This window comes from Leopardus geoffroyi, chromosome E1 (genome assembly GCF_018350155.1).
Source record: "Leopardus geoffroyi isolate Oge1 chromosome E1, O.geoffroyi_Oge1_pat1.0, whole genome shotgun sequence".
Taxonomy (NCBI): domain Eukaryota; kingdom Metazoa; phylum Chordata; class Mammalia; order Carnivora; family Felidae; genus Leopardus; species Leopardus geoffroyi.
The window spans coordinates 58862016-58874731 of NC_059330.1; the positions used below are offsets into that span (position 1 = coordinate 58862016).

At 62.2% G+C, this 12716-nt stretch overlaps 1 protein-coding gene across 1 annotated transcript; it reads right to left on the bottom strand.

Annotated features, from left to right (window-relative positions):
* Positions 1-2202: 2202 nt before the first annotated feature.
* Positions 2203-7106, bottom strand: CBX8 (chromobox 8). The gene is made up of 5 exons (XM_045489775.1): positions 6938-7106; positions 6503-6546; positions 6254-6319; positions 6073-6139; positions 2203-5616 (listed from the first exon to the last, which is right to left on the bottom strand). Exons 1-5 carry the CDS (start codon positions 7004-7006, stop codon positions 4717-4719), a joined length of 1146 nt encoding a protein of 381 aa, XP_045345731.1. The 5' UTR covers positions 7007-7106; the 3' UTR covers positions 2203-4716.
* Positions 7107-12716: the final 5610 nt, after the last annotated feature.

The following is a 12716-nucleotide window of genomic DNA, read 5'->3' on the forward strand; positions in this document are numbered from 1 at the left end:
AGGGCGCAGAGGGGGCGCCCACCGTGGCCCACTGTGGCGCGCTTTTGGGTGGGGGAGACGAGTCTTTCCCGGCTCATTTGGAAACCCAGGAAGGCACTTCGCGAATGGAAAGGCCGGGAGGGGGTGGGCGCCGGGAGAGGGACTGAGACCATCGCCTCTAGAGGGCGCGCGCGACCCGCGGAGTTGGAGCCTCTGGCTCTTGGGACGCGCGGGGGGACAGTCCCCACCTCGGGCTCCGAGCTGCCCCCGGGAACCGAATGGCGCGATCCCCACCCCGACTGCTCCCAGGTGCCCCTGGCTACCTCCAATTCCGAAGTCTTGGGAAGAAAGCCCCGGCCCCAACCCACGGCCTCTTCCCCGTGTCCAGGCCCCCGAGGCTGGACGCCGTGGAGCGCCGCCAAGCACGGAGCAGCTCCCATCCCAGACTCCAGCTGGATCCGAGGCCCCCTCTGGGCCTGGAGGACTTTTTGGTGAGAGGAGGAAATCAGAGCTTGAGCCCCCGAAACGCCCGGTGCCGGCCTTCTCGCCGTCGGGTCTCCCGCGCACAGCACAGGGCCTCGACCAGGATCCGTGCGCTGTGAGCACCAAAGGGACAGAAAAATGGATTCGATCCGACGCGCTCCGAAGAGCCACAAAGATTCCAGTTCAACCGGCGGCAGCCACAAGAGCCGGCCCGGCCCTAGGGACGCAGGCGAGCCGACCCAGGACGGAGGCGGCACCGCGGGCCAAGGCCTCCCCCCGCTGGTCGCTTTCCCGGAGAACCTGCCCAGGGAACGGAGACCGCGGAAGGAGCTCTCGGTCAACGCAGAGGGTGCTGATGCCCAGGTAGCCGGGAAGTGGGGGGCTGAGTCGGAGCCCTCCATTCTTCCCGAACATGAGCCCACTCCGCTGTCCAGACACCCAAGAGAGGTCGCTTGAGGGAGTCCCGGCCGAGCAGCTGGGCCACAGCTCAGGGGCTGGTCGCCCTCCGCGCCCCTCGCCGGCCTCCCCACTCCATCCCCGCCCCGGACTCCGCCCGCAGAGGGCGCGGGCCACTCAAGCCCGTAGGGCGCTCAAGGCCCCGAGACCCGCTCTCCAGAGCCTCCCACTCCCCCCACCCCCACCTCCCCGCCGGCGCAGGTCGCTCCCCACCTCCCGGATCCTCCCACTGGGCTCTCAGAATTGGGGAAGGAGGCGCGGAGAGCACCGTCAAGGGCGGGGTCCTCAATCGGTTGGCCGAGGACAGAAGATGCGCGGGCGAACGCGTCCCCACGCCCCTCCCTTCGCGCTCTGCCAGGGCGCCTAGGTCGGGGCTTCCCTGCGCGACAAGGCCCGCGGCGGCTTCGGGGGAGGTATTAGGACTTTGCGGTGGCCGCCTTGGGGTCCGGGAGGCGACTCTCCTCTGCCGCCCCACGCCCGCGCCCAGCAAAGTCTTCTTGGGCCGGGAAGGGCCGAGAACCCCCCCCATCCCCACCCTGCGCTCTGCTCTCCCCCGACCGCGCCTCGCCCGGCGTTGGGGCTTTTACACCCCAAGAAGGCCGGGGACGGAGATGCTGGCGGGGGGCGGGGGGCGCGGGGCTGCGCCGCGGCAGCCCAGGTTCACTAATCACATCAGCCTGCTCTGCGCCGGCTCCAAGCAGTCAGTTGCCTAGCAATACCCGCGAATTCAATTCCTCAATCAATAGGCGCGAGGCGCTGCATTTCGGGGAGCGCTGGCGAGGCTGGGTGGGTCTGGGGGGCGGGTCCCGCGACAGCACCGGGAAGCAGGCCCAATGACCCGGGGCGCGCGGCTTCGGGGCGCCCGGGCCTCGGGGACCAGCGACGTCGGGCCTAGGGGTGGGGCGCGCGGGGGGAAGCCCCGCCAGAAGAAAGGGGACCCGAGAGGTCGCGCCCGTCCTCCTGGGGTCCCCGAGTTCCACCTGGGCCCCAGAGAAACGCGGCCGCTAGGTGAGGAAAGGCACGACCCCCACCCCCCACCCCAGGAGGCTAAGGAGGGTCACACCCCACTCCCTCCGGGGCCCGTCTCTCCCCCCTCCCCTAGTTGGGAAGTTCCCCCGGTTGGGGAAGGGCCTTTGCGGCGCGGGGATCCTCCCGGGCCCACGGGGCCCAGGGTGGGGGTGGGTGGGATGGGCAAGGAGAGAGGAAGAAAGGGTCCTCTCTCCCGGGGCTACGCTTCCCTCTGCTCGAGTGGGGGGGGAGAAAACAATAAAACCGAGACACGTCTCTATTTACAAAGTATATATTTAAACACGTAGAAAGCGGTATTGGGTACAGACATTCACGACCGCAGAAGATAGGTACCGAAGCTTCACTCTTGAGCTGAGGCGGGGGTCGATTCGAGATTTGTACACATCTTAGAATTAAATAAACCCAACACGCGCGCACATCCCGCGCGGTTGCAGACTCCCAGCCAAGCGGCCCTGGCCCCCGCCCTCCCACCCCCCAGGTCAGCGTCGCAAGAGCGAGCGGAGAAGACACACACGCACGGCCACGGACAGACGGCGGACAGAGGGGGCTCCGGGAGCAGAACCAGGCTGGCCAAGGAACGTCGGAGGGAAGGGGCAAAGTCAGCCCCGAGGGAGGGACACGGGAGCCAAGAGGGCGAGGGACAAAAGGAAGGCGGCAGCCAGGTAAAGACACGTGTCCCCGAGTTACCGTCCACTGGGTAACAGACATGCCCCTTCGAAGAAGCTTCGTCTGAAAATAGCGTCCACATTTAAATAGATACACTTGGTCAACGGCGCTTCTTTATACAAAGTCTAAAATACCAGCTTTACAAATGTGAGCAGATAAAAATCCCCATTCGAGGGGCTTCTCTTTATAGGCGCAATTTGATATTCAAAAACAAATAAAATCATGTAGTACACCGTTTTCCCCTTTTTTTTTTCCTTTTTTTTTTTTTTTAAACCCCCTCTCTTTAAAGGCAAGAAAGTCTGGGGGAGAGAGGGAGGTGGGAAGATGGGGGTGCGGAGGACAAGGCTGGCGTGCCCACTCCGTACCCCCATCCAGAAGCTCCCCCCAGCTCCGGCCCCCTGCCTCTCTCGTCCCGAGTCTGTGCTTCCTCCCGTGCGCCGGGCCCCCCTGCTCTCCCTCGACAAGCAGGGGGGCAGTCAGATCTCCCTAGCCCTTTAAGTGCGGGGGAGGCCGGGGAGGCCGCAGGATCAGCCCTCCAAGGGACGGAGGTGTGTGTGTGGGGGGGAGGACAGATTTGTGCTTTCGAGTCAAAAGAGGGGCGCGCGTCCTGCGTCCCTGGAGCGCACGGGGGCGCCCCGGGCCCCGCCGCCGCGCACGGCCTCCCCCGCCGCGGGCCGTCTCTTTTCAACTCCCGCTCCTCCCGCCCCCTTTGGCGGAGTCTGAATGTCGAGTTCAAATAGAGAACACTCCGCGAATCGAAAAGGCCTATAAATTATAGCTTTTGCTTTTAAGAAGTGGGGGGGGGGGGAGGAAAAAGCAAAAGTTCTGATGCGCATTCTTGGATGAAAACCTCGCCTCGCCCCTCCTTTCCCCTCGCCCGCCGGAGCCGCCGGGAGGCGAGTCCTGCCCGGCTCCTAGAGCCCCGAGCCCAGACCCTGCACCGCACTCCCGGCCGGGCCCGCCGCCGCGCCTCCCTCCGTGGGTCCCGCAGGGTGGGCCTGTGTGGCCGTGCGTCCATCCGAGAGCCGGCGGCCCGCCCTCCCCGAGGGAGTGAGGCTAGTCCAACTCTTCCTGGGAGGTGGGGGCCACCGTCTCTTCTCCTGGCGAAGCTAGAGTGCGCGAAAAGGAAAAGTCCGCCCCCAAACACTTTTCCCGTAAAACAACTGTCTCTCGAACTCTGGGCACTGACATGCAATCCTCCCAATTTATCCTGGCATTTCGGGAATGTAAACAGATTCGCTGGGTTTCTTTTCTTTCTGTGGAGTAAGGAAAGGAATCGAGGGAACTGGGAGAGTTTATCCACATTACATACACACGATCTGATCTGCGTGTGTAACACACACATCTCCCTTAAAGTGCATTTCCTGGTGTGGTCCCCGGGGCGGGGGTGGGGGTGGGGGGGTAATCTGCTGCTCCCCAACCACCTGCAACTCCTTAACTTTTTACCTTCAACATCACACACAAAAGTTATTCAAGTTAATACTTTTTTCCCCCAACAGACTTCTTAATCTTAAAAAAAAAAAAAAAAAAAAAGGCAAAACAGACTGACCCCACCCCCTTTTTTTCTGATTGGGGAGCTAATCTTTTGTTGGCCTGGTCGGCCAATGGGAAGAGAGAAAAAATCCGGGTCCTGCCTTGGTTCCAGGGGTCTGCCTTGGGGCTGTGGGAAAAGGGAGGAGGGGCGAGGTGGGTAGGCCAGTCCCTCCAGACACGATCAGAGTCCAGTAACTAGGTCCCCAAACTCCTTAGTGCTCTGGGTGGCTGAGGGGCGGCGACTCAGCCCGTCTGCCCCAACTAAACCACGCTGAGTCTCTCTCTCTCTCCTTGTTTAAATAAAACAACTTCAAGAGTTGAAATATATATATTTAGATATTTTTTCTTAAATAACATATTTACATCTAATAGAAAATATAACTCTAGAGATAATCTTTCCAACCAAAACTGAGGGGAGGGAGGAGAAATGGAAAGGACTGGGGTATGTGAAGTTAGGGACAGGGCCAGCCCGGAAGGCCGCCTCCCACCCAGAAATAAAAAGCATTAGGCCAAGTTTGCACTCCCACTCTCTCTCCTGCTCTCTTGTCCTGCGATCACCCACCCAGCAATTCATCTTTTCTCTTTAAAAAAGCCTTGGTCCGTGTTACTTTCCTTAATGGTGACGGTCAAAAAGTTTGAGGTCACGTCGGTGACCACCACCTTCTCCAAGTTGGTCAGAGAGGGACTCCAGGATTCCTCCTCTGGGTCCCCCAGGATTCTGGCCACTGGGATCCTGGCGATGAGGGAGGGCCTTCCCCCCTGGGCCCCCATGTCCCGATACAAGCCCCCCACAGAGCCAGGAGCGCCTGAGCCATGCCGGACCCGAGGGCCACCAGGGTCCAGGGTGCCCTGGCCTCTGGCCTCCAGGAAGGTCGCCCTGTGCTTTATGACCCTGGCCGGAAAGGTGTCCACTGCCAGCTTGCCTGTGGCCTCGGCTGGGCTGGGGCTGGCCACACCGCACTGGGCCAGGTCCGAGTCCTGCCTCCGGGCCAGCTGGATCACGCTGTGGCCAGCTGGGAACTTTCCTGCCCCGGAAGGGGCCTCGTCCAGCTTCCTGCCCTTGAGGTAATCTCCGAGGCCATCACTGGGTTCTCCCAAGGGCCTCTGCGAGGGGTCCAGGAGCTCCTTCCGGGGCTTGGGGCCTCGCTTCTTGGAGCTGTCTCCTGGCGAGCTGGGCTTGTCATCCGTGCGGCTGGTACCCCGCTCACGCTCCCGCTCCCTCTCTCGTTCCCGCTCACGCTCGCGTTCCCTCTCCCGCTCTCGGTCCCGGTCCCGAGGGGGCTCCACTCGGCAGGTGCTGCTGGTGCTGCTGCTGCTTCCCGGCGGGGACAGACCCATGTTCCGAAGGCCCTCACGTGCCCGGGATGTAGAGGCCAGGTCCTGGGGTGAGCGTCCAGGGTAGGGGATCCGGATGCCCCGGGCCGAGTCACTCCGGAACTCGTAAGTTTTGGCCTTTGCTTTGGCCTGGGCCTGCAAGAGAGAAGGCATGTCAAGAGCACAGCAGGGCCCTGCCCACTCCCCCAGGACCCTTCTTCCGGGGGGGGGGGGGGGCCTCCCTGCTTCACCCTCTGATGCCTCCGAATTTCTCTATGGGTAGGGGTGGGGCTTAGGGGCAGCAGTCTGGGGGAAGCAGAGAATTTGTCTGGAAGCAGCCATTTGCAGAAAGCACATTTCTTGCTTGTATTTGATTATATGTCTATTTGGGATGGCTGTGGGCCGAATCCTAGTGTGCTGAACCCCTTCCCCCAAGACACCTCTGGGCACTGCCACTGACCTGGTGACAGCCTGTCTGGGGACTCCTTCCTAGATTACAAAGAGCCAAGAGCAGTGGACACCCCCAAAGCTCCATAAGCCCTCAGGGCCCCCTCCCCCCCCCCCAAATGACACTATAACATTACTGCCCACCACTGGACACTGCCCTCCTACCTTGAGAAGGAAGGTTTTGGGTTTGGGTCCTCGCTTTTTGGGGCCATAGAGCTCCATCTCCCGTTCCCTAGAGAAAGGAAGGAAAGAGAAAGGGGTGTGTGAGTAAAGAACCTAGTGGGACTCCAGTCCAGGCTGGACCCGTGTTCCTAAGTGAGAGTCTGAGGCTTGAAAGGGCCTGTACCTTTCCTCAAAGGCTGCGAGCAGACGAGCATCCAGGATGTTTTCTTCGGGTTCCCATGTGCTGTACCTAGAGGAAATCAGGAAGAAATGGGCGTCAGTCCCGGGAACAGGGAAAGAGCGGCGGGTGTGTGTGTACGTCTGTAACTTTTCTTGTTGCATTGTATTGTATCTCAATGTAAAGGGAAAAAGAGGAAGAAAGAAACCTCCCGAACAACAGTCTGGGGTTGAGAATTGCATATAACCTACTTACTTCTGCGACCAGCCCTTCCATTTCACGAGGTATTCCATGCGTCCCTGCGGATGCAAAGGGGGAAAATGCGTGTGTGCAAGGGGAGAAATGCATGACGAGGACACAAGAAATGCATGCAAAAAATGCATGCACCAAATGAATGCGCGAAATCCCATCGCGAAAGGCACGCGCTCGCTGCATCACCCCCTGCACGAAACGCTGCACAAAGTGCATGCACCGGCATTCATCCCCCCACCCCGCCCCCCACCCATGCAATCTGTGCATCGCTGCAAGTCTAAGGAAAGCGCTTGGGCTCAGAGCCGCCGCCGCCGCCGCCACGGCCGCGGCCGCTGCTGGGACCTGGGGGAAGGGAAGCTGGGCTGCAGCAGGAGGAGGGAACCCAGGCCGGGAGGGGAGGGCTCGGCCAGCCTCGGTCCAAGGCCCGGGGGTACCTACTTTCCGTATGCGCCGCTTCAGGAGGGCTTCGGCCGCGAACACCCGCTCCCCCACCGCTGAAAGCTCCATGTTGACTCGCCGCTTCCCCCCTTGGCCGCTTCCAGGAGCAGAAAAGCAGCAGCCAGCGCACGACAGACCATAATACTCTCCCGCTGACGTCAGTTCTCCTCCCCCTCCCGCGCGCCCGCTCCCTCCCCGCCCCCCTCCCGCGCGCCCGCTCCCCCTCCCCTCCCGCCCCGCGCTTCCTCCGGCCCCACGTGTTGCTAACGACGTTGCTAAAGCGGAGCGGCTGGGGCCTGCGCCCCTGCGCGCCGATTGGGCGAGCTCCGGGCCACGCCCCTCTCCCTTTCTCCCCCGCGTTGCTACGTGACCCGCGTTCCAATCGCCAGGGGGCGGAGTCCGAGGCTACTCCAGAGACAGAACGCGAGGGGGTGGGGGCCGCCGCCGGAAGTGACGTCGCCGGGAGGGCGGGCCCGGCCGCTGTCAGTCTGCGGGGCTGGCGAGGGGGCCGTCCACCCTCTGTCCTGGCCGGGGCCCCCTCCCCCGCCACCAAGATGTCCCTCCGGTGCTCCGCGTCCCCCAAGGCTCTCGCTGGGACCCCCGCGGTGGTGTCAGCCAGGCCCCGCCCCCTCTGCAGACCCCGGCCGCCCCACCCCCACCGCGCGGACTCGCGCCCTCCCCTCCCCCCACAGCCGCCGGCCGCGCCGCACAATGCACAATGCACAGGTGCTGGGGCTCCGCGGGCCGCGCCGGCACCCCGAGAGCCGGCCACGCGCCCCGACCCCGCTCCCTCCTGGCCCCCTCACCCCTTCCGCACACCCGACCCTCGGTCTCCATGACAACGGCCTCCCCCGCCGCCGCCAGCCCCATCCCGCTAACAAATCAATGTGCCTGTGTCTCGGTCTCCTGTCGCGCAGCCCTGCCCTCGGCCACCCTCCGGGCCCTGCGAGTCGAGCTGGGCTCCAGCGCTCACTCCCAGCTCGGAAGCCGAACGCAAGACCTAGTGGACACCCGCTGTCTCCCCGCCCCCACCCAGCCTTCCCGCGTCCCAGGACCCCGCGGGGGACGTCGCGCGCCTGCTTCCAGCCCCCTGACTCGTCCCCGACGCCCGCAGCCACCTGCCCCTGCCTCCAGCCCGTGCTGCTCGTCCCCGCCAGGCCCCGGCCCTGCGCGTCGCCAGCCCCAACCCAGCCGCTCCTTGCCCCCGGCCGGCCTGGGTGTGTTGGGGGACTGGGGGGAGGGCGTGGACGACCACCAAGGCAGAGCCTGGAGCTTGGCTGGGATTGGGACGAGTAGCTGCGGGCGCGTCCCGCTCCCCGCGGACCCCGGCGACCTGCGGGGCCTGCGCCGTGCACTTCCTGTCCACGGCTCTTCCCGACGTGCGCAGCAAGACACTCGGCCAGGGAACCCCGAGCGGGAAGTGGCGGGGGCGTGGCGGGGTCCAGTGCCTCTTGGGGGACCGGGACTCCAGAGCGAAGATAGCAGGTCCGGGAAAGGGGGCGAGGGTCGGACCACGGACGCCTCGCGCGCGCGCGCGCGCGCGCGCACACACACACACACACACACACACACGCTCTCGCTCAGCTCGCGGCGACCCGTGGCTGGGGCGGCGGCGGTGACCGCAGCCCGAGTCCGGGCCCAGCTCTCCCCGACCCTTTTCTCTTACCGCCCAAGCTGCAAGTCACAACACCCACTCCTTGGAACCCATGATTTAGTTAAAACATCGGCGATGAACTTGACTGGAAGCGATTTCCCTTGGCGAGGGATGGAGTGGGAGAAAGGGGGGGAAAGAGAGAGAACGAGAAAAAGAGAGCGAGCGAGAAGGCGAGCCAAGGAGTCTGACTCGAAAGGGCAGGGAGCCCAGAGCGGAAAACTGGCCTCCTGTCCCAAGTTAGGTGTGCGGCGGGCGGCGGGCGCGGCGCCGTGCGGGGCGCGCGGGACCGGCGCGGCTTCGGGCCCACCCTGCCTCCCACTCCGCGCCCCCGCCCCCTGGAAACGCGGGGTTCCAGGTTTTGGCCTCGCTCCAAACTCTGCAAGGTGGGCGCCGGGTGACCAGGCTCATCTCTCTGGCCGTTCTGTCTTAACGAACAGCGAGCTGACGACGGCCAGATCGCCCCGCAGACCCGCGCGGGCCGCCCGCGAGAGGCCGCCGACGGCCGCGTCCTTAATCATAAAAAGTCATTCCCGGTAACAAATAGTTTCGTTGGCCGGTGCCAGCGATACAGCTGTTTCTGTTTAAGCTTAAATACTTTCCAACAGTTTGGGCAGTAAAAATAAAGTCGGCCTCAGCCGCCTATAAGTGTCTGGTTTCCCCGCCCAGAGAAAGCCCACCCTCCGCCCTGGGCCCGGGTCGCTCTGCACGCCCCGCCTGCCCCCTGTTGGAATCCGCTGCCCGCCGCCGTGGGCGACGCTGCCGGTCGGCCCCGCAGCAGCCGCCCGAGGAGGCTCGAGGGCCACCTTGGAGGCCGGAGGGAGGGAGCCTGCCCCCGAGCAGCCGGAGGACCGGACCCGCTTCGCCTCCCGCCCTCCCCCCACCCCTCGCCGGCCCGCCTGCGCCCGCAATGAGCGGCGGTTTCCCTTCAGATAGGGTTTCTGGAGCCCTGTCCCCGGGAGTTGTGTTTGCGTTGGGTGCCTTCACCGACCTGGAGTCTGCACGAGGCGTGCAGACGTTGATGGTTTCAGTTTCACTGAAAAAGTTACTCTCCACCTCCCTCCCAGTGTTTTCTTTCTTTCTTTCTTTTTTCTTTTCCTTCCTCCCCACCTCCCTTCCCTTCTTTCCTTCCTTCCTTGCCTGCCTTTCTCCCTCCTTCTCTCTCTCTCTCCTTTCCTCCCTCTCTCTTTTCCTTCTTTGCCTAAATGCCTCCGAAGCTGGAAGTGGGGAAATGAAAAGCCTGGTGCGGCTATGCAGGGCCCCCTCCTCTGAGGGGGGGGGGCTTGAGTATTTCCCCCAAGCTCCCCCCTGCGTCTTCCCGCCTTTCTCTATGCCTGGTGGTGAAAGCCCTTGTTCTGAACAAAATTATTGCTTGTGAGGTGTCTGAGTTTGCAAACATCGGGAATCATTCCTGCAGAGCCTACAGCAAGGAGAGAACTCGGTCCAAAAGGAAACAAGAGGAATAGAATAATCTGAGATCAGACCGAACCCCATTCTTTCCAGCAGCAATCCCCCCCCTCCAGGGCAGGGTGTCATCCCTGCTTGGTACCCACCAACAGATGTCCTGGATAGAGCAGGGTTACAGAGAGTGGGAAAACGGGTCACTGAGCAACCTCAGCTCCGGGAAAGTTTGGACACTGAGAGGTAGCAGTCTGAGAAATGGGCTTGTGGTGGGGCAGGACTCAGAGCTGGGGCCTCCCTGGTGGGCACTGAGGATGCCCGGATGTGCCAGGAGAGGGCGCCAGCCGGGGAGCGGTGGGGGCATGATTCCGGCTGAGGGGGCAGGGTTCTTTCAAATTGGTCAGCCAGTGGCACTTAGAAACCAAGAGAACATGGAACCCCGCTCCCCACTCTCTTATTGAACGTCCCTTCCTGGATCATTCAACTTTCGACACCTCCCTTCTATCCTCCACACAACCTCTTTTCCCTTTCAAAGTTTGATCGTTGCTTTTCCCCGTGCGCACCCCTGGGAGTAAACAAAACAAAGTTTCAAAGAACCCTCTGCTTTTAATCCCACTGCTCCGCTGCCCTAGGCTCCCGCTGTCAGGTTGGAGTGCGCGGCCTCTGCAGTAAATAAGGTAACTGCTTCCTATTACTTTAGCCCCATATGGCTGCAATTTGAGTGTCTTTGGAGACAGTGCTGGTGTTGGGGCGGGGGGCAGGGGGGAGTGAAAGTGGAAATCAAATGCTCTCAGATCGCATTTTTATGAAGGAAATTGTCGGCGATTCTCTCCGCAGCCTTCCCTCCACCCCTAGTTCCTGAGATGAGCTGCCCGGTTTCTTTGTTTACGGAAACACAGGCGCCCGCCCACCTCGGGCACCTGCTTCCCCAACCCCTGGGTCTCTGGCCCGATTCCGCACCGGTGTTGCTGACCTGGGCACACGGCTCCGATGTCCCTTCCCGACAAAGGACCTCCAACCTGCTCCCCACACCTGAGAGCCAGCCCGAGCCCTCCGTCCCAGTCTCTGGAAGGTGCTCAGACCCTGTGCCCCATGCCATGGCCTCATTTGAGCCTGGAGGCCAGCTGAGGGCCGGGGGACCTCTCAGGCCTCCCTGTGCCCGCTGCCATCAGACTCGGCACCCAGGGAGAGAGGCCCAAGGCTGTCGGGGTCGAGGGGAAGGAAGAGGAGGGGCAGGCCGGGCAAGGCGCTCGGCTCCTGGGTTGCCGGCCAGACCAGCAAGCCCGAGCGCGTCCTCTAGCTGGAGGGTGAGGCCGGGCCTCAGCTCGTTCCCTGGGAGCGTTTCAACTCTGAGGCTCGGCGGGCGTCGGACCTGCCTGGTCTTGGCCACGATGCGGGCGGATTTGGAACCTAATGGTTCCTCAGGAGCGTCGGTGGGGCCAGCTGTGAAGTGAGCACGGGTGACTCTGAGGCGTGGCCGTGTGGGATGTGGCCTTTGTGCAGCAGCAGGGACCCATGGCTTACCTTCAGTGGCCCCAGAGCCCGACGGGCGTCCCCAGCCTCTGCCTCCCCCACACCCAAGCCCCAAGCCCGGGCCCACGCCTGTGGGGCACAGATTGTCTGTTTCTGGGGGGGGGGGTGCCAAGGGGCTGACCCAACACCCTGCAGAGAGGGCCCAACGACCCGGATGTGACACGCTGGCCAGTGACTGGAGGTGAGGCTGCTTGGGTTTGGGGCCTGGGCCCCGGCCCCCAGCTGTCCCTGAGTGAGACACCCCACCTCTTTTGTCCTCCCTAGTAGACCTTCAGAGCATCCTGATTAGAGAACCACTAGAACATGCTGCAAAGGATAAGAGGGGGCTGGCCATGTTCCAATAATTTCCCACAAGCCTGCACCTACCCCAGAAGCCACGTGACCTTTGACTTTGGCCCCCTGAAAACACAGTGAGCTGTCGTCAAGCCCCCTCCCTTCCCCTCCATAGGAGGAATAGCGACCCCTCAAGAAGCAAGCAACATCTTCTGAACACTTCTTGTCTGGCACCTGCACGGTCCCACCTGAGATCCTGAGATCCGTAACAACCAGGTGAGATCCAGTCCACTGTTCCCATCCCATAACTGAGGAAGCTTCAGGCACAGTGAGGCCAAGTAACCTGCCCAGGGACACACAGCAGATGTTATGCCTGACAAGTCCTAAGCCTAGGTTTTCTAACACTCTGCATCAGGCGCTTTGGACCCTCTGGACGGCTCAGCTCCTCCAGAGCTTAAGGAAAGAACTCAAGGTAAGAAAGGGCCCAGGGAGCGTCCTGAAATGGCCACAGACGAAGCCAGGGGTCTCATTACCAGAATCAGCCGACTGGTCCCACGAAGCAGGGCTACTGCTCTGGGCCCTTAGCAAAAATGATGACACTGAAACAGCAGAGGGGGGAAGGAGTCACAGCAGGCCAGCTGACTGGGCTAGAGGCTAGATGTGGGTGCTAGTCTGTTTTCCCTCCATCACAGAGCACAATGTCTACAACTGTGGGCTCTAGGGCCAGCCTGCCTGGATTCAAACCCACTTACTAAGTGTGTGCCCTTGTGTGAGTTACTTAACCACTCTGTGCTTCAGTTACTATAAGAAAACAGAGTATTAACGTGCTCGCCCCACAGGGTGTGTAGGACGGTTGATTGTTAGGCACAGGTAAATGCTCAATAAACGTTAATTATGACTGTCACAGGTGTGACAGTCTAC